Here is a 24,024-nt window from a genome sequence, read left to right on the forward strand (position 1 = left end):
CTCTTTTCCACAAGGGAATTCTCTCTTTCGCATGGGAATCTGCAACAGTACTACTCAATTTCAAGAGACTGATGTATAAGCTGTTATTCCTAAATTGCTTATCCCTCCCCACAATCAAATAGACTACAAATTGGATAAAGTAACTGGTCTTGCCCAACTATGAGGCAGAATTTTCACGCTCACTGAGTTTTGCAACTTTTCAAACCATTCAGCCATGAAGTCTGAGTATGACTTTACTAAGCTGTATATTCTGAGAAACATGTTTCTACACTGTAAAAATGGCTTCCATGCTACACTTTCAGCAGGCACACTTTCTTAAATGTACTAATTCAATCATGCTTACATTTAACTAAGCCATCTCCTTTCCTGTCAAGAGTTCTAATTCAGAAAGAATGATATGCAGTAAAACACAGAATTCATTGACTTTGATGCATGCCTCATAACCTTAGATGGAAGTTGACCATTTTGCTTTAGCTGTTTCTGTAAAAGTATATCCATGCTACTCAGACACATTTATAGCTACCATTGGCATGATATGGCCTAGTGGGAGCCGTCAGTTGTAGTTAATCTACACTTTCGACAGCATTTTCAGTGGCCTGATTATAGCATACGGTGGGAACTGGGAAGGGACTATTACAATACCCTATACAAAAAAGAAAATTCCCCAGCTTATGATCTTAGAGTGCAATCCTGTTCCTGCTGAAGTCAATAGCAAACTGTACATTGATTTGAGTGGAACACGACTTCAGCTTTACAGCACCATTCTAAATCAGCTCAATGGGGCTTATTCCGGGTAAATGGGTATAAGATTGCAGCCATAGACTGCAATGCTATGCACACTTCCTTCCCAGAGAGTAAACTCCATTAAGCACCAAATCATGCCAAAATCACAAAGCATGGGGCCAAATATCTAAACTCTGGCCAGCCATCTACTTAAGAGTATTCCCCTCTTATATGTTCTCCAAAGACTTACAGCACAACCCTAAACATTTTTACTCAGAAGCAAGTCCCACTCGGTTCAATGGTGTGTTTAAGATCAAAACAGTCTAAGCAGGTTGTTTCTTATTCATCATGAGAGAGTTGCATGCTGTGTGTACATCTTAAGGGTATTCCAAACCATCAAGAAGCAATTTGTCTTCACTGAGTGGGACTGATCTTATTGGAAGATTGCAGGAGGATGTGAAGAATACGAGCATTTCTACAGGAGGCTTTCATTGCACACTCATGATTCGTCACTTATGGAAATTGTGGGTCCTTTACATGACATCGTCAACCTCCAAGGCATCTCCCGTGCTTTCTGACCTTTATCCCATTTTTTAAAAGATCGGTGATAACCTGATAAGGAACATTAATCTGATATATCGGCTGTGTGTAATGATGGAGTTATGTTATAATCACAGAGCCATCTAGTGGCTCTAAAATGAAATAGATAGAATCTGGAAGCAGAAGCCCCCGTAAGCCTTGTATGTTGAAGCTCTATGTGAAAAAGGTGGTGGAAAAAGGAGATAAATTACCTTTATATGTGGTACACGTAAGCAAACAGGCCATAGTGACACTTGGATCTGCTGGAAAGGTGAAGATTTTCTAATCTGGGAAAACAGTGGTGAACATTGATGACTTTTAGTATCTGGGCAGCATATTCTCCTGAAGCTAAACATTGATCTGACGTGAAACTGGATTTGTAATTCAGCCACACATGGAAAGGCAAAAATATGCCAATGAAATGTAAAATAAAATTGCTACAGTCTCTTGTGCTTAGCATCTGGTGAAAATACAGCATGTGCTGAGAAAAGAAGACATTCAAACGATGTCTCTTTGAACTGAAATGATACTAGCGAATGTTGCTAATTAGGTAGGAGTCATCTGAATTCAAAGGAGAAAGTCGCCTGAATTTACAGCGGAGAAGGGGAAATGAATTTTAGTTTAAATGGACTGGTACAGGTGAAGGAAAATTTGCCTAAATATGCTTTGTAAGTTTTTATCTCAAGGCTGATATTAAGGGGCTTGATAAGGTTAGTGGTTATACGGGACAATTGTGACCTGCAGTGTTGTATCCCCAGCCCCTAAAAAGGAGGCAATTTTCAGCAGAAAAATGGCACAGACCACTGATTCGGAACAGGAGCTGCTTTTCCTCTAAAATAAAAGTGTTTGGATCAAGTACACTCTTTTTTTTTTAATGTGTGGATAACTTCACATGTAGTTTGGCCCTCAGTGGATTCATCTGTGGCAAGGATGTGTTGTTTGTGCAAAGTACTGATTCTGAAGAGGGCGATCAGTAACACCCTGCTGCCTCCAGCTGTAGACAAGCAAGGGAGAATGGCGGGGAATGGAGTCATTGGGAGATGTGGATGAATTGAAGCACTGGACCAGGGGTGGGGGGTGGGAGGGGAGGGAAAGGGAAAGGGCACAGATCAATTCAGGATGTTCTGCTGGCCAGGAACAGTAGGGCAAGGATACCAAAAATGTAGAGCACCCCCCCACACACACACACACACCTTTCAGACACAGGGAGTTACATTAAGAAGTTTAGATAAGTGCAGAGGGCTTTAGAGGAGCTCCAAGGAAAATTAGAATAATCGGGGTGGGGTGGGGGTCAGAAACACCAGCTATAACTTTTTTTGGAGGTATGAACAACTTCTCTTCAAAGGGTTGGTAACTCTGTGGTTCGATGACAGAACATTCTTATTGTCACACTTAAAACAACAACAACATTATGCTATTTTACAATTCCCAGAGAGCAAACAGGAATTGCTCAAGATGCTGCACTTGCTGATATATTGGTTGAAATTTAGATTTGGTTTAAACATGGGCTTTGAATGTAGAACAGGGGGGGATCTGGTTCAAATTCCTCCTCAGCCATTAAGCTCATTAATGGCACAATCCTATGCATGTTTAGACAGTCAAAAATCCCACAACGCCCAGCATGCCCCAGCCAGCCATGCTGGCTGGGGCATGCTGGGAGTTGTGGGACTCTTGACTGTTTAAACATGCATACGATTGTGCCCTAAGACTAAGAGCCATGAGGAAAGTAACTATTTCTCCACCTAGCCTACTTTACAGAGTTGTTTGTTTTAGTAGATTTATATCCTGCTTTTTGACTGAAGGTCCTCGGAGTTGCTCACATTTGCAAGCTCCATTGGATATATGACAAACCATTCATTTTCAGCATGAAACCAGCTGCAGCAAGGGCAGGTGTCTGCTGCTGACTTCACCTGCCTTCTTCTGCTGGAATCCTTCCCACAGGGTGGTGAAAGCCAGATGGCCCTGTGCAGGAGGAGATGATGGCCAAGCTGGAGCTGGAACAGGCACCTCTGGTTGTCTTTACCTGCCTCCCTTTGCAGTTGATCTTAGGATCATTTACATTAAATATCTAGCATGCAGCTCCTGATATATTTATTTTATTTACTCAAAAGTAAGTAATCCTGATAAGGATTAGAACAATAGTGTATAGGGTTGTTGTTGTTCAGTCGTGTCCGACTCTTCGTGACCCCATGGACCACAGCACGCCAGGCCTTCCTGTCCTGCGCTCTCTCCCGGAGCGTGCTCAAGTCCATATTCATTGCATCCGTGATGCTATCTAGCCATCTCATCCTCTGCCATCCCCTTCTCCTTTTGCCTTCAATCTTTCCCAGCATCAGGGTCTTTTCCAGTGAGTTTTCTCTTAGCATTAGGTGGCCAAAATATTTGCGCTTCAGCTTCAGTATCTGTCCTTCCAATGAGCAGCCAGGGTTGATTTCCTTTAGGATGGACTAATTTGACCTCCTTGCAGTCCAGGGGACTCCTAAGAGTCTTCTCCAGCACCACAGTTCGAAAGCATCAATTCTTCGGCGCTCAGCCTTCCTTATAGTCCAGCTCTCACAGCCATACATTGCTACTGGAAAAACCATAGCTTTGATTAGACGGACCTTTGTCGGCAAGGTGATGTCTCTGCTTCTTACTATGCTGTCTAGGACATTTAATCCTTTCCTCCCCAGCTACAACTCCCCCCCCCTCAGAATCCCCCCCCCCTTATGTATAGCAGTACATACAGCACCAATGGGAGGGGGGGTTTACTATGTGGCAGAGGGATTCTGGAGGAGGTCACAGCTGGAGAGGAAAGGATTAAACATCACCTCCCCCATGCACTGTGGGCCTGATTGTGATTAGTCCCCATGCTTAATTTTGTGTAAACAAAAGCACACACAGGGCAGTGCCGGCTTCATGTTTTTGAGGGCCTTTGTGCAAGACACCATCAATGGCTCCCCTCCCCGAGTGAGTCGATCTTCTCACCACCATTGTCATCAGCTGCTATTGCTCTTTCTCATCATTGCTACCACTTGCTTTTTTTGACAAGCAGTGAGCCAGGGAGCAAGTAGGCAGTGGCATCTTCTGCTCTGCCTTCCCACCACCACCGTTGTCTGGGCCTGAGCAAGATGAAGGTGAACAAGCAAGTTGCAATGGCGAAGAGGAGGAGCAACTCCAGTGGTTCTTGTCAGTGGGCTCCTGTTGGGTGTGGGCCCTCGGCAGGTGCCCAATCATGCCTACCCTTGATGTCAGTCCTGACACTGCTACATAATTAAAAAGGGTTGCACAAATGGGATTTCCCTTTCAGTAACCCCTTTGCATATATATTCAACAGGTTTTGTTTTTTAACAACAGTTTTCAGAGAAACTTGAACTGCCAATTTCTCCATCCCCCCCACCCCAATATTGTACAGCATCCTAGGGATTAAAACCTCACAAAACCAAGGCATGCTTTTTAGGGTAAAGGGGGAAAAAATGAAGCTCCCTGGGCCATGGTACAATGAGTTGGAAAAAATCCAGCTCACTAACAGATGTCCAGACCAATTATGTTTAAGCACTTTATGGAAAATCTAGTTTACAGAAAGGTATTTATGGTATTGCAACTGCCTCTCTAGATTCTCTCCTACATATAATTCTTTTTTCAATCCTTCCATAAGAAAATCAATTATTTCATATTCTGTTTTCAGTTTTGCTTTTCCTTGCCTCAGTTCTTCCACCCTCACACTGCAAGCTCCCCCCCCCCCGCTTTTCTTTCATATCATCTCACAGCTTTGAAGGGGGAAAGCTGTCTTTCTGTATGCTATGTTCTTAGGCTTTAGCAATTTTCCATTTCACTTCTTTCTTGTTATACTTTTTCCCATTTAATATTTTGGGAGAAAAATTGTTCTTTTGAAGGTGAACAGGATACTGTCAAAATGATTCAAGCCAAGAATGTTTAAGTAGAAAGTTTAGTTTATGCCCAGTTTCCTTTTAATTCCCTTCAGTGTTGTTTTTTTTTTAATTGAAAGCTCCCACAGAAGATATAACTTTTGGGATTTTATGTGCATGGTCTCTGTCCCTGGCTTCTGCGAATGTCCTCTCAAAACCCTGAACTCCATCACCCACTACTTGGATAGCTGAGAAGAAGAATTGTGTAGGTTTCTTCCTGCCATCTGAGTTGCTAATAATTGCACCTCCCTAACATCCCTGTTCTCTTAGCGGTCATGTGGTTCAATGAAGTGTGTGGGTCAGACTTTCACATCCAGCATGGTACCATTTTCTAAGGACCAGTTTTTTTAGTTGGAAGCAAGTTCTCGGATGGCCTTCTCCCTGTCCCATCAGCCAGGACAGCTAGACTGGTGAAGACGAGGGAGAGGGCCTTCTCTGTGGTGGTCCCCACTCTGTGGAACTCCCTCCCTAGGGAACTCTGCCATGTCCACTCTTTAATGAGCTTCCGCCACGAATTAAAAACGTGGTTGTTCAGGCAGGCATTTGGGGTGGGTTAGGGTATTTTTAGAAATATGTTTTTAATGTAGAATTTTATTGTTTTCAACTGTTCTATTGTTGTACATCGCCCAGAGTGGCTGGGTGACCAGCCAGATGGGCGATAAATGAATGAATGAATGAATAGCTCTTCCATATCTCCACATTCCCTCATCTGGGTTCTTTATAGTATCTTTATAGTATCTGTAGATGATAGATACACTATTGTCTCAGGGGGATGAAACCATTGCATTTGCTCTTAACATGTCAGTCCATCTTTCTTGAGTGGATTCGTTAGCCCTGGCTTGGATCACACATCTATTCACATCACTTGATTTCTCTATACTTGGCATTGCATCAGTGCTGAGTGGTGGTGGTGGTGGTGGTGGAATCTTAAAAGACCCATCTTGGCTGCCCCATGATGCTCCGCACTGAGACGAGCTCTGAGCAGCTGCAGTGGGGGGTTCTAAGTAGCTGCAGTTAGCAAGGGAGCCAATAGTTTAACCTCTCCACAATGCCCCAATGTAGGAGTGATGCTACATCAGGGATATTGTGGAGGAATTAAACTATTGGCTCCCTTGCTAACTGCAGCTTCTTGGAACCCCTCTTGGAGCCATAACAAACATTACTTTCAATGACCTGGTTCACAGAAAATAAACCAACTCCACCAAGTGATGAGAAAAAGAAGAAGGAACAATAGCAGCTGGGGACAATGGCGGTGAGAAGATAGACTCACTGAGGGAGGTGGCCCATTGAAGGTTCAAGGCACCTCAGAAACCTGGAGCCGGCACTGCACTGCACTGCACTGCATTCATTGATTACATTTCTATATCGCCCAATAGCCAAAGTACTGTGGGTGGTTCTCAGCATGGTAAAATAGAATATAAAACCTTTAACATTCACAAATTTAAAACAGTTTAAAAACAAGTTTAAACCTGCTGACAATACAACTATCATGACCTGATTAAAAAGTGAAATGCCCCATCATGTGCTCTCAAATGCTTGGGAGTAAAGTCTTGACCTGGTACCAAAAAGATGACAATGTTGATGCCAGACAGATCTCACTGGGGAGAGCACTCCAGAGTTGTGGGAGCCATCACCAGGAAGGATTTAAATGGGAATTAGACAAATTCATGGGGGATAAGTCTGGCAATGGCCATTAGCTATTGGCTATATGGGAACCTCAAATTCAGAAGCAGTATGTCTCTCAATAACAATTGCTGGGGGCAACAGTGGAAAGGTTCTTGTCTACTTGCCCTGGTTGTGAGCTTCAGAGAAGCTTCTGGCTCATCATTATGGGAACTGGATGCTGGAATTGATGGACCTGTTGTCCAGTCCAGCCAGGTTTTCCTTATGTTCTTAAGGGAAGAACTAGGGACATTCCATATATTATCTACATGGGAGGGAGGATATTCTGCAATGCTGTAATATGTAGCATCACTGGTGATGGATCCTCTAATAAGAGTGCTAAATATCCCTGGAGGTATTCATTTTGAAACTGTACCATATCAGGAAGGGGGGAGGATTACATGTCTGAATGTTCTACCACATAGAAAACTTGCATGTCAGGAATAAGATGATATGCTAGGGTTCCAAGGGCAGGGAGTGTTGTTGCTGTTATTATTAATCTGAGAAACATTCTAACATGTGATTCCACTGCCTAATTGTGAAGTGGTTTCAGGACGGCTGAATATGTAGATCAAACCTAGAGTCTCTTTATTTGTGATTCTCTATTTTAAAAAAGTTGAGTATAATATCAAGCTTTAACTTTTTTTTTCAGTGGACCAGTAATGGAAAGATCATGCATCACCGACACATCACCTTGTATTGTAAGGATGAAGGCCTATATGTCTTTGCCTAATACTTCATACTGAAAATGTTCAACTACAGCTCAATTCTGTTAAAATTTATTTCCTCATTGCTGTCAAGGTTGTTCACGTACTCTGTAAATGCTGATTCAGGAAGTTACAAATTTCAAGGACATCTTTTACACACTTAAAAAAATGTGGACAAATGTTTCAGTTACTTTAGGCAAGTTTAGAACACATTCTCAAACATTCTAGATCATTATTGTGGTGGAAATTGACACCCTCCATCATCAGGAAAAGATACATCAAACAAGAGAGAAGGTGTCGCCCCCTCCTGCCACCCCAGAAATAAACCAAACCAAATTAGCTTTCTGTTTAGAGCAGTTTGGGGACCAATCTACATGGAAACTGAATGAGAAGCACTTTCTCATTATAGCCAGATTTTTATGAAATCACTTTCATTTGTCAGGGGCACACAAAGCAAGAAAAGCAGAGCATACACTATATAAAAACTTGCTTTCATGGGTCAAACTGCACTTGAAACCCCCATATTTAGGGTTGGGTGGGCGGAGTAGAACTGAATGTCATCAACACCGCAGGTACTGCTCAGTACATGAGAGTGGCCTGTTCCCCACCCCTGTCCACACTCTCCTGCTCAGGGAAGTTTACTGGAAGTGCTGAATGATGCCCTGTAGTTTACCCCACACCTCTCCCCTCTCATCCACCATTGGGATATTGTGAAAGATTAAAAGATACTGCGCTGTTGTGAATGGGAAAAATGGGCCAAATAATCTGAATGGGTGAAGAGGTTACTGCACTATTGTGAATGCTTGAAACAGTGCTACTCTGCTATTATGAATCGGAAAAACAGGCTACATACTGTAAACGGGTAAAGCAGCTACTGTGGTATTGCGAATGCTTGAAACTGTGCTATTGTGAATGGGAAAAAGAGGCTAAATAAACCGATTGGGTAAAGCAGCTACAGGTATGACCTAAATCATATCCCTGATGAATATACAGTGGAGGTGAGGAATAGATTTCAGGGATTAGACCTGATAGACAGAGTGCCTGAGGAACTATGGACGGAGGTCCGTAACATTGTTCAGGAGGCAGCAACGAAATCCATCCCAAAGAAAAAGAAATGCAAGAAAGCAAAGTGGCTGTCTGATGAGGCTTTACAAGTAGCTCACGAAAGAAGGGCAGCGAAAAGCAAGGGAGAAAGGGGAAGATATACCCAACTGAATGCAGAGTTCCAGAGAATAGCAAGGAGAGACAAGAAGGCCTTCTTAAATGAACAATGCAAAGAAATCGAGGAAAACAACAGAATGGGAAAGACTAGAGATCTCTTCAAGAAAATTGGAGATCTCAAGGGAACGTTTTGTGCAAAGACGGGCATGATAAAAGACAAAGAAGGCAGGGACCTAACAGAAGCAGATGAGATTAAGAAGAGGTGGCAAGAATACACAGAAGAACTATACAGGAAAGATCTGAATGTCCCTGATAGCCATGATAGTGCGGTCACTGAACTTGAGCCGGACATCCTAGAGAGTGAAGTCAAGTGGGCCTTAGGAAGCATTAGTAACAACAAAGCTAGCGGAGATGACAGTCTTCCAGCTGAGCTATTTAAAATCCTAAAAGATGATGCTGTTAAAGTGCTGCATTCAATATGCCAACAAATCTGGAACACTCAACAGTGGCCACAAGACTGGAAAAGGTCAGTTTCCATTCCAATTCCAAAGAAGGGCAACGCCAAAGAGTGTTCAAACTACCGCACCATTGCGCTCATTTCACATGCCAGCAAGGTGATGCTCAAAATCCTACAAGCTAGGCTTCAGCAGTATGCGAACCGAGAACTACCGGAAGTACAAGCTGGGTTTCGAAGAGGCAGAGGAACTAGAGATCTAATCGGCAACATGCGCTGCATCATGGAGAAAGCAAGAGAATTCCAGAAAAACGTCTATTTCTGCTTCATTGACTACGCTAAAGCCTTTGATTGTGTGGATCACAACAAACTGTGGCAAATTCTTAAAGTGATGGGAGTACCAGACCACCTTACCTGTCTCCTGAGAAACCTGTACGAGGGTCAAGAAGCAACAGTAAGAACCAGACATGGAACAACCGATTGGTTCCAAATTGGGAAAGGAGTACGACAAGGCTGCATATTGTCACCCTGCTTATTTAACTTATATGCAGAGTACATCATGAGAAATGCCGGGTTGGATGAATCAGAGGTCGGAATTAAGATTGCTGGGAGAATTATCAACAACCTCCGATATGCAGACGATACCACCCTAATGGCAGAAAGCGAAGAGGATCTCAAGAGCCTCTTGTTGAGGGTGAAAGAGGAGAGTGCAAAAGCTGGTTTGAAACTCAACATTAAAAAAATGAAGATCATGGCATCTGGCCCCATCACTTCCTGGCATATAGAAGGGGAAGAAATGGAAGCAGTGACAGATTTTACTTTCTTGGGCTCCAAGATCACCGCAGACGGGGACTGTAGCCATGAAATTAAAAGACGCTTGCTCCTTGGGAGGAAAGCTATGGCCAACCTAGACAGCATAGTAAGAAGCAGAGACATCACCTTGCCGACAAAGGTCCGTCTAATCAAAGCTATGGTTTTCCCAGTAGTAATGTATGGCTGTGAGAGCTGGACTATAAGGAAGGCTGAGCGCCGAAGAATTGATGCTTTCGAACTGTGGTGCTGGAGAAGACTCTTACGAGTCCCCTGGACTGCAAGGAGGTCAAATCAGTCCATCCTAAAGGAAATCAACCCTGAGTGCTCATTGGAAGGACAGATAATGAAGCTGAAGCTCCAATATTTTGGCCACCTAATGCGAAGAGAAAACTCCCTGGAAAAGACCCTGATGCTGGGAAAGACTGAAGGCAAAAGGAGAAGGGGACAGCAGAGGATGAGATGGCTAGATAGCATCACGGATGCAATGAATATGAACTTGAGCACGCTCCGGGAGAGAGCGCAGGACAGGAAGGCCTGGCGTGCTATGGTCCATGGGGTCACGAAGAGTCGGACACGACTGAACGACTGAACAACAACAACAACAAAAGCAGCTACTGTGCTATTCTGAATGATCGAAACAGCACTACTGTGCTATTATGAATAGGAAAAACAGTTTGCATATTGTGAATGGATAAAGCAGCTACTGTGCTATTTTGAGTGATTGAAACAGTGCGACTGCGCTATTATGAATGGGAAAAACAGGCTGCATACTGTGAATGGGTAAAGTGGCTACTGCGCTAGGCTACATATTGTGAATGGGAAAACAGCACTACTGCGATATAGTGAGGGGATGAAACAGCGCTAAGTGGGAAAGAAAGCCTGTGTCCAAAAGCATCCTACTGCGAATGGAGAAAAAGGGGGAATATGGGGAGGGGCATCCCCACCCCTTGGCCATGTCACTGCTAGGTCACAGAGGCATGCCAAGGTTTAATGTGGGGGACAGGATACACTGCAGCAGAACTGCTCAGGAGCTGAGTTTAAGGAAAAAAGATGCACTAAAAGGACTTTCTGAAAATGTGCCTTTTCCAGAGGGAAGCTGTGAGGTTGCTGTGGATTGACGACAGCATCATCTGTTGTGAATAATCCAAATGTGTTCTCGCTCCACACTAAATTGGCTGACTAGATTCACTCTGGGTAAGTTCTGAAAGACTCTCAGACAGAATTTATCTGAGAAAAGATAAACATGAAAATATGTTGATGATTCACAATGCTTCTGTGAGTTCTGGCTGTTTATTCAGTGCACACAGTGCATGGAACCACATTTATTAGATGGTGGAGTGGGAAACATCATAAAGTCAAGATTCATTTTACTGGGGGTTTGTATCTCCTTAAGATGGAGCAGGGATCAGAATGCCCATGCAGGAGAGCTCAGAAGGTTTCCCCAGGCTTGTTCCTACCTGACACGGAAGAGCACCTGCATGGACATCTGTACTCCTGAGTCCCAGACTAGTGAAGGAGGAGAGAGTGGCAGAAGGATGCTGGTTGTTGATTAGATCTTAATTTAAATATTGGACATTTGTTCAGTAACTTGTGATCCAGCGGCTTCTGCCTGCCATTGCCTTTTCTCCCTCCACAATAATTCAGAGGCAGCTGGCCAGGACTGAACAACAATGAAGCCCAGCGACAGCAGCGCTGGTCAGCCCATGGAGTTTCCATTCAATGCCTCTCCAAGCCCACTAATCACTTTGGCCTCCACTTTCTCATTTGTCTTCCCTGGCATGATTTTCAATGGAGCAGCAGAAGCAGCATCCTGCCTTGTCCAAGTCTCTTTTTTCATGGGACTCCTTCAAGATCTTTTCAGTTCAAGAGGACGTGTGAGGTTGTGCATATGTGTGGCTCAGGTCTTTGGGGAAAGGGATTTTCCACTTTACTCACAACTCTGTCTGCCTGTTTGGTTATGAACTCTGTTTGATGCGGGTGTATGTATACTTGTATATATGTAGGCCTTGTGCAGATGTATGATGCCCTCATCCAAATCCCCTTTTGTTTTGTAAAATTTATTCATTTATTATATTTCTTTACCGCCCCATAGCTGAAGCTCTTTGAGCGTTTCACAAAAATTAAAAATCATTAAAGCACATTATACAAAGTACAAAAAAAGTATTTACAGAAGGACCATATAAACATACATTTATAAACATATAAACTTGCTTTTATCCCTTGAAGTTAATAATGAGTTAATGTGTGCATGCACTTTGCACATGTGTGTCTAGGGGAAGAAATCGTTTTTTTCAGGAAAGGCTCCTCCCTCTCCAACATGCTTGTTTTGTTTGCAACGTTGTAGTACTTCCTCTCTCTTTCATACAGCTGAATAAGAAGCTGGAATTTTCTTTCTTTGGAAGGCCAGGGAAATTGGGAGCAATTTTTTGGGGGTAGGGGGAACAGGAAATCTGATGTAAAAGTAATTTTTGGAAGGGAAACCCCATATGAGGGATTAATGTTTGGAGCTGAGTCAGTTACCCACCTCTACCACCTTACATTCAGTTTGTGCTCTTGGGTAAGTCTCCTTGTCTCAGCATCACCAGTTGGCTCCACTTCTTCCACACACTCAGCTTATCTTGGGCAAGTCATTTGTCTCCAGTAGTTGGCCCTCAGAGACATGCTTCAACTACAGACCAGTCAGTCTGACATCAATCCCTGGGAAAATTCTGGAGCAGATGATAAAGGAATCCATCTGGAAACACCTTGACAACAGTGCCGTGATTACTCGAAGCCAACATGGATTTGTCAAAAACAAGTCCTGCCAGACAAATCTGATCTCATTTTTTGATCAAGTAACCTCCCTTGTAGACCGTGGGAATGCTGTGGACATTATATACCTCGACTTCAGCAAAGCTTTCGACAAAGTGCCCCATGATATCCTGATGAGCAAACTAGCTCAAAGTGGGCTAGATGAAACAACGATCCGGTGGATCCACAGTTGGCTACAGAATAAGACTCAAAGAGTGCTTATCAATGGGACCTTCTCAAACTGGGGAGAGGTAACGAGTGGGGTACCGCAGGGCTCAGTCCTGGGCCCAGTGCTCTTCAACGTTTTTATTAATGACTTGGAGGAGGAGGTGCAGGGAATGCTGATCAAATTTGCAGAGGACACAAAATTGGGCTGGATAGCTAATACTTTGGAAGACAGAAACAAAATTCAAAGTGATCTGGATAGACTGGAGCGCTGGGCAGAAAACAACAGAATGACATTTAATAGGGATAAATGCCAAGTTCTTCACCCAGGAAAAAGAAACCAAATGCACAGTTACAAGAGGGGGATACGTGGCTCAACAACACTACAAGCAAGAAGGATCTTGGAATTGTGGTCGATCACAAGCTGAATATGAGCCAACAATGGGATGTGGCTGCAAAAAAGGCAAATGCTCTTTTGGGCTGCATTAATAGAAGCATAGCTTCCAAATCCCAGGAAGTACTAGTTCCCCTCTACTCAGCACTGGTTAGGCCTCATCTGGAGTACTGTGTCCAGTTCTGGGCACCGCACTTTAAGAAGGATGCAGACAAACTGGAGAGGGTTCAGAGGAGGGCAACAAAGATGATCAAGGGACTGGAAACAAAGCCCTATGAAGAGAGACTGAAAGAACTGGGCATGTTTAGCCTTGGGAAGAGAAGACTGAGGGGAGATATGATAGCACTCTTCAAGTACTTGAAAGGTTGTCACAGAGAAGAAGGCCAGGATCTCTTCTTGATCATCCCAGAGTGCAGGACACGGAATAATGGGCTCAAGTTACAGGAAGCCAGAATCCGGCTGAACATCAGGAAAAACTTCCTGACTGTCAGAGCAATACGACAATGGAACCAATTACCTGGGGAGGTGGTGGGCTCTCCCACACTGGAGGCCTTCAAGACGAGGCTGGACAGCCATTTGTCAGGGATGCTCTGACTTGGATTCCTGCATTGAGCAGGGGGTTGGACTCGATGGCCTTGTAGGCCCCTTCCAACCCTACTATTCTATGATTCTATGATTCCTCAGAAATGTAGGTTCCATTTAACAACACTGGCTGATAAGAGTAGCTTCTATTGGTGTAGAGCAATTGGGTTGGAGCAGTTAGAAGGAACTTTGAGTGGGTGGGGCTTGGGGAAGACAGGATCAGTGGGACTTGTAGCATCTCCACTAGTTGAGACACTAGTTCTCCTGTGTATATATATCTCTCACCTGAGTTGATGGAAACTGGGATTGTAAAGTGAGGAAAAAATGCTTGTGTCAATTTACTGTTAGTTAATATGAGTTATGTGCTTTATTCTCTGTACAGTTTAGTTAACTGTTTTACTGCTTACTGTTTTGAAGCTCTTCAGATGTACCTGCTTAATTTCAAATTCTTTGCTTTTCTAGGCTGCAGATAATACTGACAAACAGTCATCATCTTGGTAGTTTGCCAGTAAGAAAACCTGCTAAGTTCATTTAGGGTTTCCTGATTTCAGTTTCAGTTTAACCACCTCTATCTGTTTTTGATAACTTGACCGTGGGCTTTCTGTTTTAAGAGAGACAGCATGAGCAAAGAGAACCATATGGAGCCAGTCTTTATCTTGAAGGTGATACTAAATGGGTGGGTTGCTTGATTAAGAAGATATGGTATATGCAGAAAAGAGTTAACCATTCTAACATGCCACAGCTTCTGCTGTTTTAAAGAAAGCATTTGAAACACAGCCAATTTAGGCCTTAAGCCTAAGCACATTTACTTGGAAGCAATTTAATTTCCATTTAAATCCATGGAACTTACTTCCATGTAAACGTGTTTGGGGTCAGGAAACCACCTCAACAGTTTTGTATACAATGCTAACAATCGGTGGAAACAAAATTTAGTTACCAAGGAACTTTTGCTTTTTTTAAAAAAAAACCTAAAATATACAGATAGAAATTGTTTCAATTTACGCTATAACTTCTTGATCAATATGCCCCAGCCCAGCAACAGAGATCTATGTACAGAATACTGCATACACAGCCAACATGAAAAGAGATGTGCATCTTCATTGTCATACTCACCCAGGTCTACTGAACTAGGATGCATCATTTGTTATGGATGAGGACATGCAATCCTTTTCAGAGCCACTAATTGATTCCCAAGACACTTGCATGGAACTAGTGCTGGTTTTATGAACAAAATCCATAAGGACCCTTTGAAATATTGAAAACACCGACCCACAACAGAACATTAAAATGCTTTCCTCATATTGAAATAGCTGCCATGTTACAGATGATTAAAGAACAAAACTAGTAAACTGTTGTTCTAAAAATATTGCTCATCTATATTTTGCATGTCCAGATAGTATTTGTACTGGTGTATTTTGCTGCATAGCAAGGTAAAATTGCAGTACCTCTGGGGTAACATTATGGTTTCTAACATTGTGCAGGTGGTGTACTACATCTTTTGCAATTATCTGGAAAAGTTTTAGGATTGGATTGTAAATCTAATTTACAAAAATCTAATCAATAACTTGGATCCAGACTAAATTAATCACTGTTAGGTCCCACTTAATCAATGGGATTTAAGTTAGTCTTGACTCACTTTTCCTGTTGATTTAAATGGGACCTAAGTGTGACTTAAAAGGGCCGCGGTGGCTTAGTGGTTAAGACACTGAATTGCAGACCGGAAGGTCAGCAGGACAGCAGTTCGAGACCCGAGTGCTGTGTGACGGAGTGAGCTCCCGTCTTCAGTCCCAGCTCCTGCCAACCTAGCAGTTCGAAAGCAAGAAATTGCAAGTAGATAAATAGGTACCGCTTCGGCGGGAAAGGTAACAGCGTTCCGTGCGCCTCGGTGTTCAGTCATGCCGGCCACATGACCACGGAAGCGTCTTCGGACAGTGCTGGCTCTTTGGCTTAGAAATGGAGATGAGCACCACACCCTAGAGTCGGACACGACTGGTTGGGGACACCTTTACCTTTTTTTTTTTTTTTAAGTGTGACTTACATGTTTGGATCCAGCCCCTTGGTTTTACAAGGTGTCTTTATAAGTGGAAAAAATACAGTTGTGGTTAGCTATATAGGCAGACCCTCCTAGGCTTCCCGTATGGCTGCAATCCTATACCCACTTACCTGAAAGTAGCCCCACTGAATTCAATGGTACTTACTTCTGAGTAGGCATGTATAGGATTGCAGTGTAAGTTGTAGAGTTAATTTCTGCCATGAGTCTCACCTTCAGGATTGGTCCAGGTTTCACATACCAATATCTGGAAAGTTCAGTCGATCACCTGGCATTAGGGAGCATGTGTTGAACTTTCAGTCCCCAGCACCTCCTGTTAATAAAAGATCAGGCTGGGAAACATTCTTGGGTAGGGATTGCTACCAGTCATTAGATCCAACAAGATTGGGCAAGATAAACCAATGGCATCCTCAGTATAAGACAATTTCATATGTACATTGTATGGGAGACAATGGAGTAGAGGCTGGTGGCTCCAAGGTCAGTGGGGTGGTGAATCTGCTCCAGGTTTCAGTCAGAACCAGTCAGAACTCCAAGGAGCTATCCAAGGTACTCTGTATCCAAGGTACTCTGTACCTTGGATAGCTCCATTAGAGTTCTGACTGAAATCCTGAGCGTATTCACTACCCCACTGACATCGGAGCCACCAGCCTCCACTGCATATGGGCATAACCTTTAATGGTACACTTCTGTGTTGATTCTATGTTTGACTGATCTTTTTAGGGCTAAATATGTAAACAATATGTGCCTATAATACTGTACTCCCCACTCACCATCCCATAGTGCGTAGCAATACCAAATAGTCCAGAACTAGTAAGACTAGTAATTCTTTTTTCAAGAACAGGCCAAATGTTCAAACCCTATGAATGATCTTTCCTTCATAATCCAAGCCATTTGCCAAATGGATGCAAGGAAAATACTTTCAACTGTTAGCATTTTTTACGTGAGTTCAGAGATGAGTACATGCAAAATTAACATGCAGTAGAATTCTTCCTAGACCAGTCACTTCAGATTACTGGTGGGAGATTAAATGTTTGAACACTCCCCAACCATGTCATAAATTCATAGACAGCTATTTATTATTATATTATTATTTTTACTGCATTTATATCCCACCTTTCTTCTGCCATGCAACTCAAGGCAGTGTACCACGGGTTCCTAAACACCAGGCTCTGACCAGATCGAGACCTGCTTAAGTGGCTGCATCTCTATTTTGATCTAATATTCTATATGCATGGATTGGTGGTGGGGGAGAGAGAGAGAGAGAGAGAGAGAGTTTTTTAAAAATAAAAATAAATTCAAATACAACAAGAACCCCCCAAAGTGGGGGGAAACCACAAAAGAAGAGTGGGGGGAGAAGAAAAAGAAAAGAAAAGACAAGATGTCATAAAAAAATCCATACACAATAATCATTTACATCACCAGGAAGAGGGAAAAACAAGGATTTAACAATTCCATTTCTAACATATATGTCAATGTAAGCAGACCATATATCTAAATGAGCATCCATATGAAATCGATGGCTGTACGAGATATGGGCTTTCTTCACACGGAGCTTTTATCCTGCGATTGAGATTGCTCCTTCATGGAAGTTTGTCTTTACATGACGCCGTGACCCTCCAAGGCGTCTCCTGTACTAAATGCCCTTTGTTCTGTTTTTAAATAGATCGCAGATAATGAGCTATCAAATTACTGCTTGAATTGTGTTCCGCTTGAGTTCCCTCCATGAACTGTAAGGTCTTTCAGTATCTACTTTTGTGTCCATTTGTTCATCCCTGCATCACACGGATGTAATTTAAGAGTGCAAGAACATCTGCTATCATCACAGATTTTTCAAAAACAAATTTATACAAGCCATAGCTTCCAACCAAAATAAGCCATTACAGGACATGCCTATATCATACGCCTCAATAGATGGAAGCACCCAAACCATGCATGCATGTCAAAACCTGCACATATTGGGCTCAATCCAGGTTCTCCCTTCTGTTGACGGAAGGTGCTCTGCCTAATTTGGGGAGATTACCCTCTCGTCCCTGCAATACAGTGCATGCCATTGATCAAGGTCCCCTGACCCTCTGTGTAGCATTTCAAGGAGCTGGAGTGGCTGCCATGGGGAGAAAGGGGCAAGGAAGTCCCTTTCTGCTAGTCTAGTTGCACATGCCTAAAAGTAAAAGTGCAACCGGCTGTACTAAAAGTGCAACCGGCTGTACTTATTTTCTTATCAAGAGCATATTCAGGGCAAAACTGCAATTACACAGTATTTGGGTTGGATCTGGAGTTAGGCATGCTTAGAGATCATTGATGTCAATGAGACAAGCTAGTTATGGCTAACCTAAGTCTTATTGGTTTCAATGGGTCTAACTCTAAGAATGGCTATGTTTGGATCCAACCGTATAACAGCTGGAAAATAAGAAGTACTTGCACATATAGGGGCTACAAATAAATATTTGATGCAAATATATTTCTTGCACATTTGGCTGTCATTTGATTTTTAGTGAGTTGAACTTTGAATTGATTCAGTCTAACCTGGCAAATTTGCATGATGCAAAATTCTGTTTAAATAAACAGGAAAAATTCTGTAGACTTTTTGCCATTTTTTAAATTTGTGAATTTGCAGTTTGCTCTTAGATATTCATGAATTTCTACTCCAGAAATTGTAAATTTTCTAAAACCTGAGGCCTCATGCACGTTATCCAAATCAAAACCCAGATTTCATTTTAGTAACAGAACATGTTAATAGAGCAATACAGGTTCTAAATGTTAGAAACACAAAGCATCTTGGTTGATTCTACAAGAACTCCATTTTAAGAAAAAGAAAGTATGCTCTTTCTGAATACCATGGATAACATTAATTGGTTTTGTCTGGCCTCTTTCATTCATTTTGTCATTATGTCATCTTTTTTCTCTACTTAATTTTTTGTTTCAGTGTTATTAGATTATACTCCCCTTGGGAAGAGACCATGCCTAGTGTACATACATCAGGGCAGAGGGTTATCAGGATAAGCTTTGACTGCAGTGTGTTTGGAGCACTAAAGCTCTAACATGGCCACTTTGGCTTTTCACGGAATCCTGCCTAGAAGGAGTGTATTTAATGGGGTTCAATCCCATTCTATTTTATTATGAGCCCATTCAGTTCGCTTGTCATCTCCTGATTTACTTTAAATCTGTATCTAGCAGCTATGTCTTTCCCCCCATTTTGAGTCTAGAGTAGATGCAGGGCCCCCAATCCAGATCAGCCCGCCCCCCCATGCCTACTCTAGAGTGAAAATGTAGCTATAAAAACAAAGCTGTTAAATACAGACTTAAAGTAATGTCTGTTCTGGTCCTAGGTTTACCCAATGTCAATGTATCTCTCAATTTCACTGTCCATACTTTTCCTACAGAATTCATGTAATACAGTTTCATCTCCTATCTCATCTTAACCTAAATTCCTAGATATCCAAAAGAAACAGTAAAGTTTACTATTAGCCTTCCCTGAGTCTGATCCTCTAGGGTGGTTAATTAGCATCTCCCTGTGCCTGCCTTGCATGGCAGATGTATTCATTTAATTGTATTTATATTTATAAGCCTTGTTTCTGGATCAAGTCCATCCTGGGCAGCAAACAACACATACACATAAACACAAAAATACAATAATATAATAACACTTTCATATTCAAAATATTTTTTTTTAAAAAAAACCAATGATACGTTAAAATGCAATACAGCCTGTACATAAGGGGGGGGGGGGGAGAGGAACATTTCTAGAACCATACCAATAAAACAGCAGCATGTCCAATAAAACACATCAGTATGGAGAGAGGAATGCTGGCTAGTGAGGAGTAAGTTGCCCCAAGAGATGGCAGGGACTGACTACACCCTAGAGTTGTAATGTCCCTGTGCCCCCCTACAGTTTCAGACACGCAACCACTACGTGCACACAAGAGAGAATGCGGGTGACCAGATATATCAGCTGCTCATTGGGACTGGGCCCACTAGGCCCAGTCCTTGACACTGTGGGGCAAAGGTAGTGTCTGCTCTTGCAAGTAGCAGCCTGTCTCCCCTCACTTGTTTGCCTGTGTTTGTGGTCTCTCTGGAGGCTTGGTGGTTGGGATTAGCCAAAGTGGGCCCATTCCTCCCTGTTGCCCAGAAGAGAGGGGAAGCAAGTAAGGCAGAGGCAACCTAGTCGTGCAAAGAGCAGCCACTTCCTATCACTCCCTTGCCTTCCTTCATCCCCTCCTGTTGCCCTGATGCTGGGTGGCCAGGACTGGACTCAGCAGACCCAATCACAGTACTGAACTACCCAGATGGAGAAGGCATGAGACCAATAAACGGGAGGAAGCGGTTGCTACTGTCACTCACTCTCTCGTTCACTTGCTTGGGTGGACAAGCAAGAGAACAGGGAGGGACAAGGAGCAGCCACCAGTGTTCACCTGCCTGCTCCCTCTGGGCGGTGGTGCTGGGTCTGGTCCCTGCCACTGTCTAGCTGTACATGGCATGTGAACGAGTGGAACCAGCTTCTTCTTTAAACAGTGGCCACAGCTTGCTTCCTTGGGCAGATGGGAAAAGTGCCTACCATGTCCCACATCTAGGCAGACATGGGAGGCGCGCTAGGAGAAAACATCCTACAGAGTCGAGGAGCACCCAACTGAGGGATCCAAATCTCCCAGGAGACCCTGCACCAGGGGGTGGAGGCTCTTGCTCTTCAGGGTCAGCTGGTCAGGGACTGCTGCTGTTCAGCCTTCCCTGAAGCACAGGTGCCTCCAATGCCAGCTGTCAGTTTTGAGGGGCACTTGGGCAAGATGCCCCCTCCCTCAGCGAGTCTACAGCTGCTATTGCTCCTCATCCCCTTTGTCATTATTGCTACCACTTGCTTGCTTGACAGTCAGTGAGCAAATAGGCAGTGGCATCTACTGTTCCTCCTTCTCACCATCGCTGTTGTCCCAGTCAGAGCAAGAGGCAACTGAACAAGCAGGTTGCAATAGTGAAGAGGAGGAGCAACTCCAGGGGGCTGTCAGTGGGCCCTTTCTGGGGTGTGGGCCCTCGGCATTGCCCTACCATGCCTACTCTTGACACCGGCTCTGAGTGCCTCTAACAGCTGTCTGAGAGTTCTGATCCATGTCTCTGGGCCTGATAAGACAACCCCCCTGTCTTACATAGATTATATGAATTACATACACAAATTTTGAATTCTTAGAACTGCTCTAGCATGGGAGAGACAGTTTCTGCAACATGTCAGCTGCTACACTCTGACGGTGTTGTTAAAGCTTTCTTTTTGTGTGAATCAGGCTGTAACTGCCCATCCTTCCCATGTCTTCTTTCCCATCTGTTTTGTTTTTCGCTGACTCCTCCCCCTCCGCAACGCTCACTACTTCTTAAAGCTTTACTTTCTTATGTCACCTTTCATTTTTATTGTCCTTAATATGTATAAAACAAAGGCTTTGTTACGTATGCCACTATTTGTACATCGTGAAATACCTCCATCACAGCATCCAGGTGACACTATCCCATTTTACATGCTGGGCAACTGAGGCCCAGGAGAGACAGAGAGGTTTTAAAATGCAGCAGTGGATGAACGAAGGTGCCGTCCCCAATCACTTCAGGAGTTCTGAAGTGATTGGGGACATTCTCTGTATTATCTTACTGCTTAGTGCACTTTTAAAATCCTTTTGTGGTGTGTAGCAGGCTGTGCTGACGAAACCTGGAGTTGCTTCTCTCACCCACCATTGTGGGCATTGCTTAATTTCAGAATGAGATCTCTTGGGAGCTCCAGTTCTTCATTTGAGATATAGGAGGCTGCCATATACCATGTCAGACCATTGATTCATTTAGCCCAATACTGTCTGATCAGACTGGCAGGGGCTGTCCAGAGTCTGGGGCAGAGAGAGGTCTTTCCCAGGATGGTGTAAAAGCTGGAACAGAGTAGGCTGGGATGGCCCCTTTATTAAAAAAGAAAAAAAGGCCATGACAAAAACAATGGCATGTGTTAGAGATACTGGAGAACATCCTATCCAGTCATGTGTGACTGGTGAAATTCGTTATTTGGGCTTACTTGAGGTTGGTGTTCCAGGCCATTCCGTTCCGGACGGGTTATGGGCATTATGGGGTTAATAATAATATACTGCAAAGGTTTCAGTCCCAAAATATTGTTCTCAAGTGTTTCTCACACATGCCATTGCTTTTGGTCTAAAAAAATAAACAAATAAAGGGCCCATTCTGGCTTTTACACCGTCCGGGCTTTCCCATCACCTGCTGCTACTTTTAACTGGGGATGCCAGAGACCGAGCTGCATGCAGTCCACCACTACGCGCCATGTTGGAGCTGTCTCCCTTTGGAGGAAACGACGCTTTGCACATTTATTTATTTATTTATTTATTGCATTTATACCCCGCCTTTCTCCCTCTCGCAAGGAACTCAAGGCGGCTTACATTATCCTCCTCCTCACCGTTGTATCCTCACAACAACCACCCTGTGAGGTGGGTTGGGCTGAGAGTCTGTGACTGGCCCAAAGTCACCCAGTGAGCTTCCATGGCCAAGTGGGGACTAGAACCCGGATCTCCCGGCTCCCAGTCCGTCACTCTCACCACTACACTACACTGGCACTACACATGCTCAAAAGTCCCTCCCCTCTTGAAAATGGTCCAGCCAAGAAGTTGGGGGCAGGTCATGGGGTCTCAGCCTAGCTCAAACTACCCTGGCCGCGTTTCCCTTCCATCTCCGTTCTTCCTTTCCCAGCATTCCCTTCCTTATTCCTACAGAAGCGCTGAGATGGTACCATAGTAACTAGCAGGGGGGTAAGGCTGGTGGTGGAGGAGGGGGAGGAGGAGGGTGGCTGGAAAGGGAGGCTGGGCTGGCGGATGCGACAGCGCCCCCTGTCCGCGCTTCCCCGCGCGCTCCGCGGCAAGCAGCAAATGGCTCTGGGATCGCGAGCTCCTTTGTGTGAAGCACACTCGGAGCAAGGCGGCAGCCGTTCCAGAGCCGGGTCCCTGCCTCGCTTCTCCCCCCAACGGCTCGGCGGGAGCTCCCCCCCCCTTTCCCCTCCAGCCCCTTCCTTTACTCCTCAAGGTGGGGAAATAAAGACCTCAGAAATAAAGCCGTTGAAAAGAAAGGGGGGAGAGAGAGGGAGAAAGCAGGCTGGGAAGGAGGGCGGGCGGGAGAGAGCGAAGAGCCGAACTCTCCGAAGGCAGAGCGAGATCCCTGCTCGGCGCCTTGCCAAGTAGCGCGTGCGGGGAAAGCAGAACTCCTTGAAGTTACCTGCCCTGCCGCGAGAGAAAGAAGGCGGGCTTTGCTGCGTCTCGTGCGGCCATCTGCAGACGAGACGAGACCCGGCGCTTTTGGGGAAGAGTTTTCGCCTCCCCTTTCTTCTCTTTTACAAACCACAGACGGATGTGAGGCAGGGAAGGTGTTTCTTTTTTCTTGTTCTTTTGGCTGCCGCTCCTCCTCCACTCAGGTACCTCAGTCTTCTGGGGCTTTTCCGGGCTTTTTTGTTTGTTTGTTTTTGCCTGAACACAAACACAAAAGAGGGACGAACGAGGAGTTTGCTTGATGCTTTAGTGCAATGGACGTAAGATTTTATTCGCCGCCGCCGCCGCCTCCGCCGCCGCCGCCGCCACCCCCTCCGCCGCCACCCCAGTCTGCGGCCGCTCCTGAGACTCCTTGCCTGGGACCTTCTCCTTGCTTGGACCCCTACTACTGCAACAAGGTGATTTTGTGTTTTGCGTCTTTTCCCTCCGAGGGGGACTGGATGGATTTGCGGAGGGCTGTAGCTTGAAGGGGGGACTTCAAGCCTGGCAGGTTGCAGGCTTGAGCTGCACGCTCGAGGAAAGGCACCGGCGCGGGTGTCTCGCTCTGTGTGTATGGATGTGTGCTTTAAAGGGAGGTGGGCAAACGAGGTCGCTTTCCTTGTTCAGTGTTTATATTGTAGCCGACAGATTCCGGGCGGGGGGGGGGGCTGTTGCAACGGGCAGGCGGGCCAGTCCCCGCTTTTGTAAAGTCAAGTCTGTTGTATCTGAGAGTCTAGACGCCTCTAAAATAGAATCCTAGCATGCTCACGGGAGGGA

At 44.3% G+C, this 24,024-nt stretch overlaps 1 protein-coding gene and 1 long non-coding RNA gene across 6 annotated transcripts in view; one reads left to right on the top strand and one right to left on the bottom strand.

Annotated features, from left to right (window-relative positions):
• Positions 1-3,377: 3,377 nt before the first annotated feature.
• On the bottom strand, positions 3,378-23,466 carry LOC146346927 (uncharacterized). The gene is made up of 3 exons (XR_014790109.1): positions 23,219-23,466; positions 16,202-16,301; positions 3,378-3,871 (listed from the first exon to the last, which is right to left on the bottom strand). It is a non-coding gene; the product is annotated as an uncharacterized LOC146346927 (long non-coding RNA).
• Positions 22,862-24,024, top strand: part of TOX (thymocyte selection associated high mobility group box) — a 284,989-nt gene continuing 283,826 nt past the window's right edge. Inside the window, exon 1 of one of the 5 annotated variants that reach the window (XM_084849469.1) lies at positions 22,862-23,666. In XM_084849469.1, coding sequence (XP_084705595.1) covers positions 23,523-23,666 — 144 coding nt within the window. In that variant the 5' untranslated portion in view covers positions 22,862-23,522. The remainder of the gene's footprint in view (positions 23,667-24,024) is intronic. The other 4 variants (XM_084849470.1, XM_084849476.1, XM_084849474.1 and 1 more) reach the window with 4 other exon arrangements.

The sequence above is a fragment of the Heloderma suspectum genome, chromosome 4 (assembly GCF_057233095.1).
Source record: "Heloderma suspectum isolate Gila_16-S chromosome 4, 16-S_ref, whole genome shotgun sequence".
Lineage (NCBI taxonomy): Eukaryota > Metazoa > Chordata > Lepidosauria > Squamata > Helodermatidae > Heloderma > Heloderma suspectum.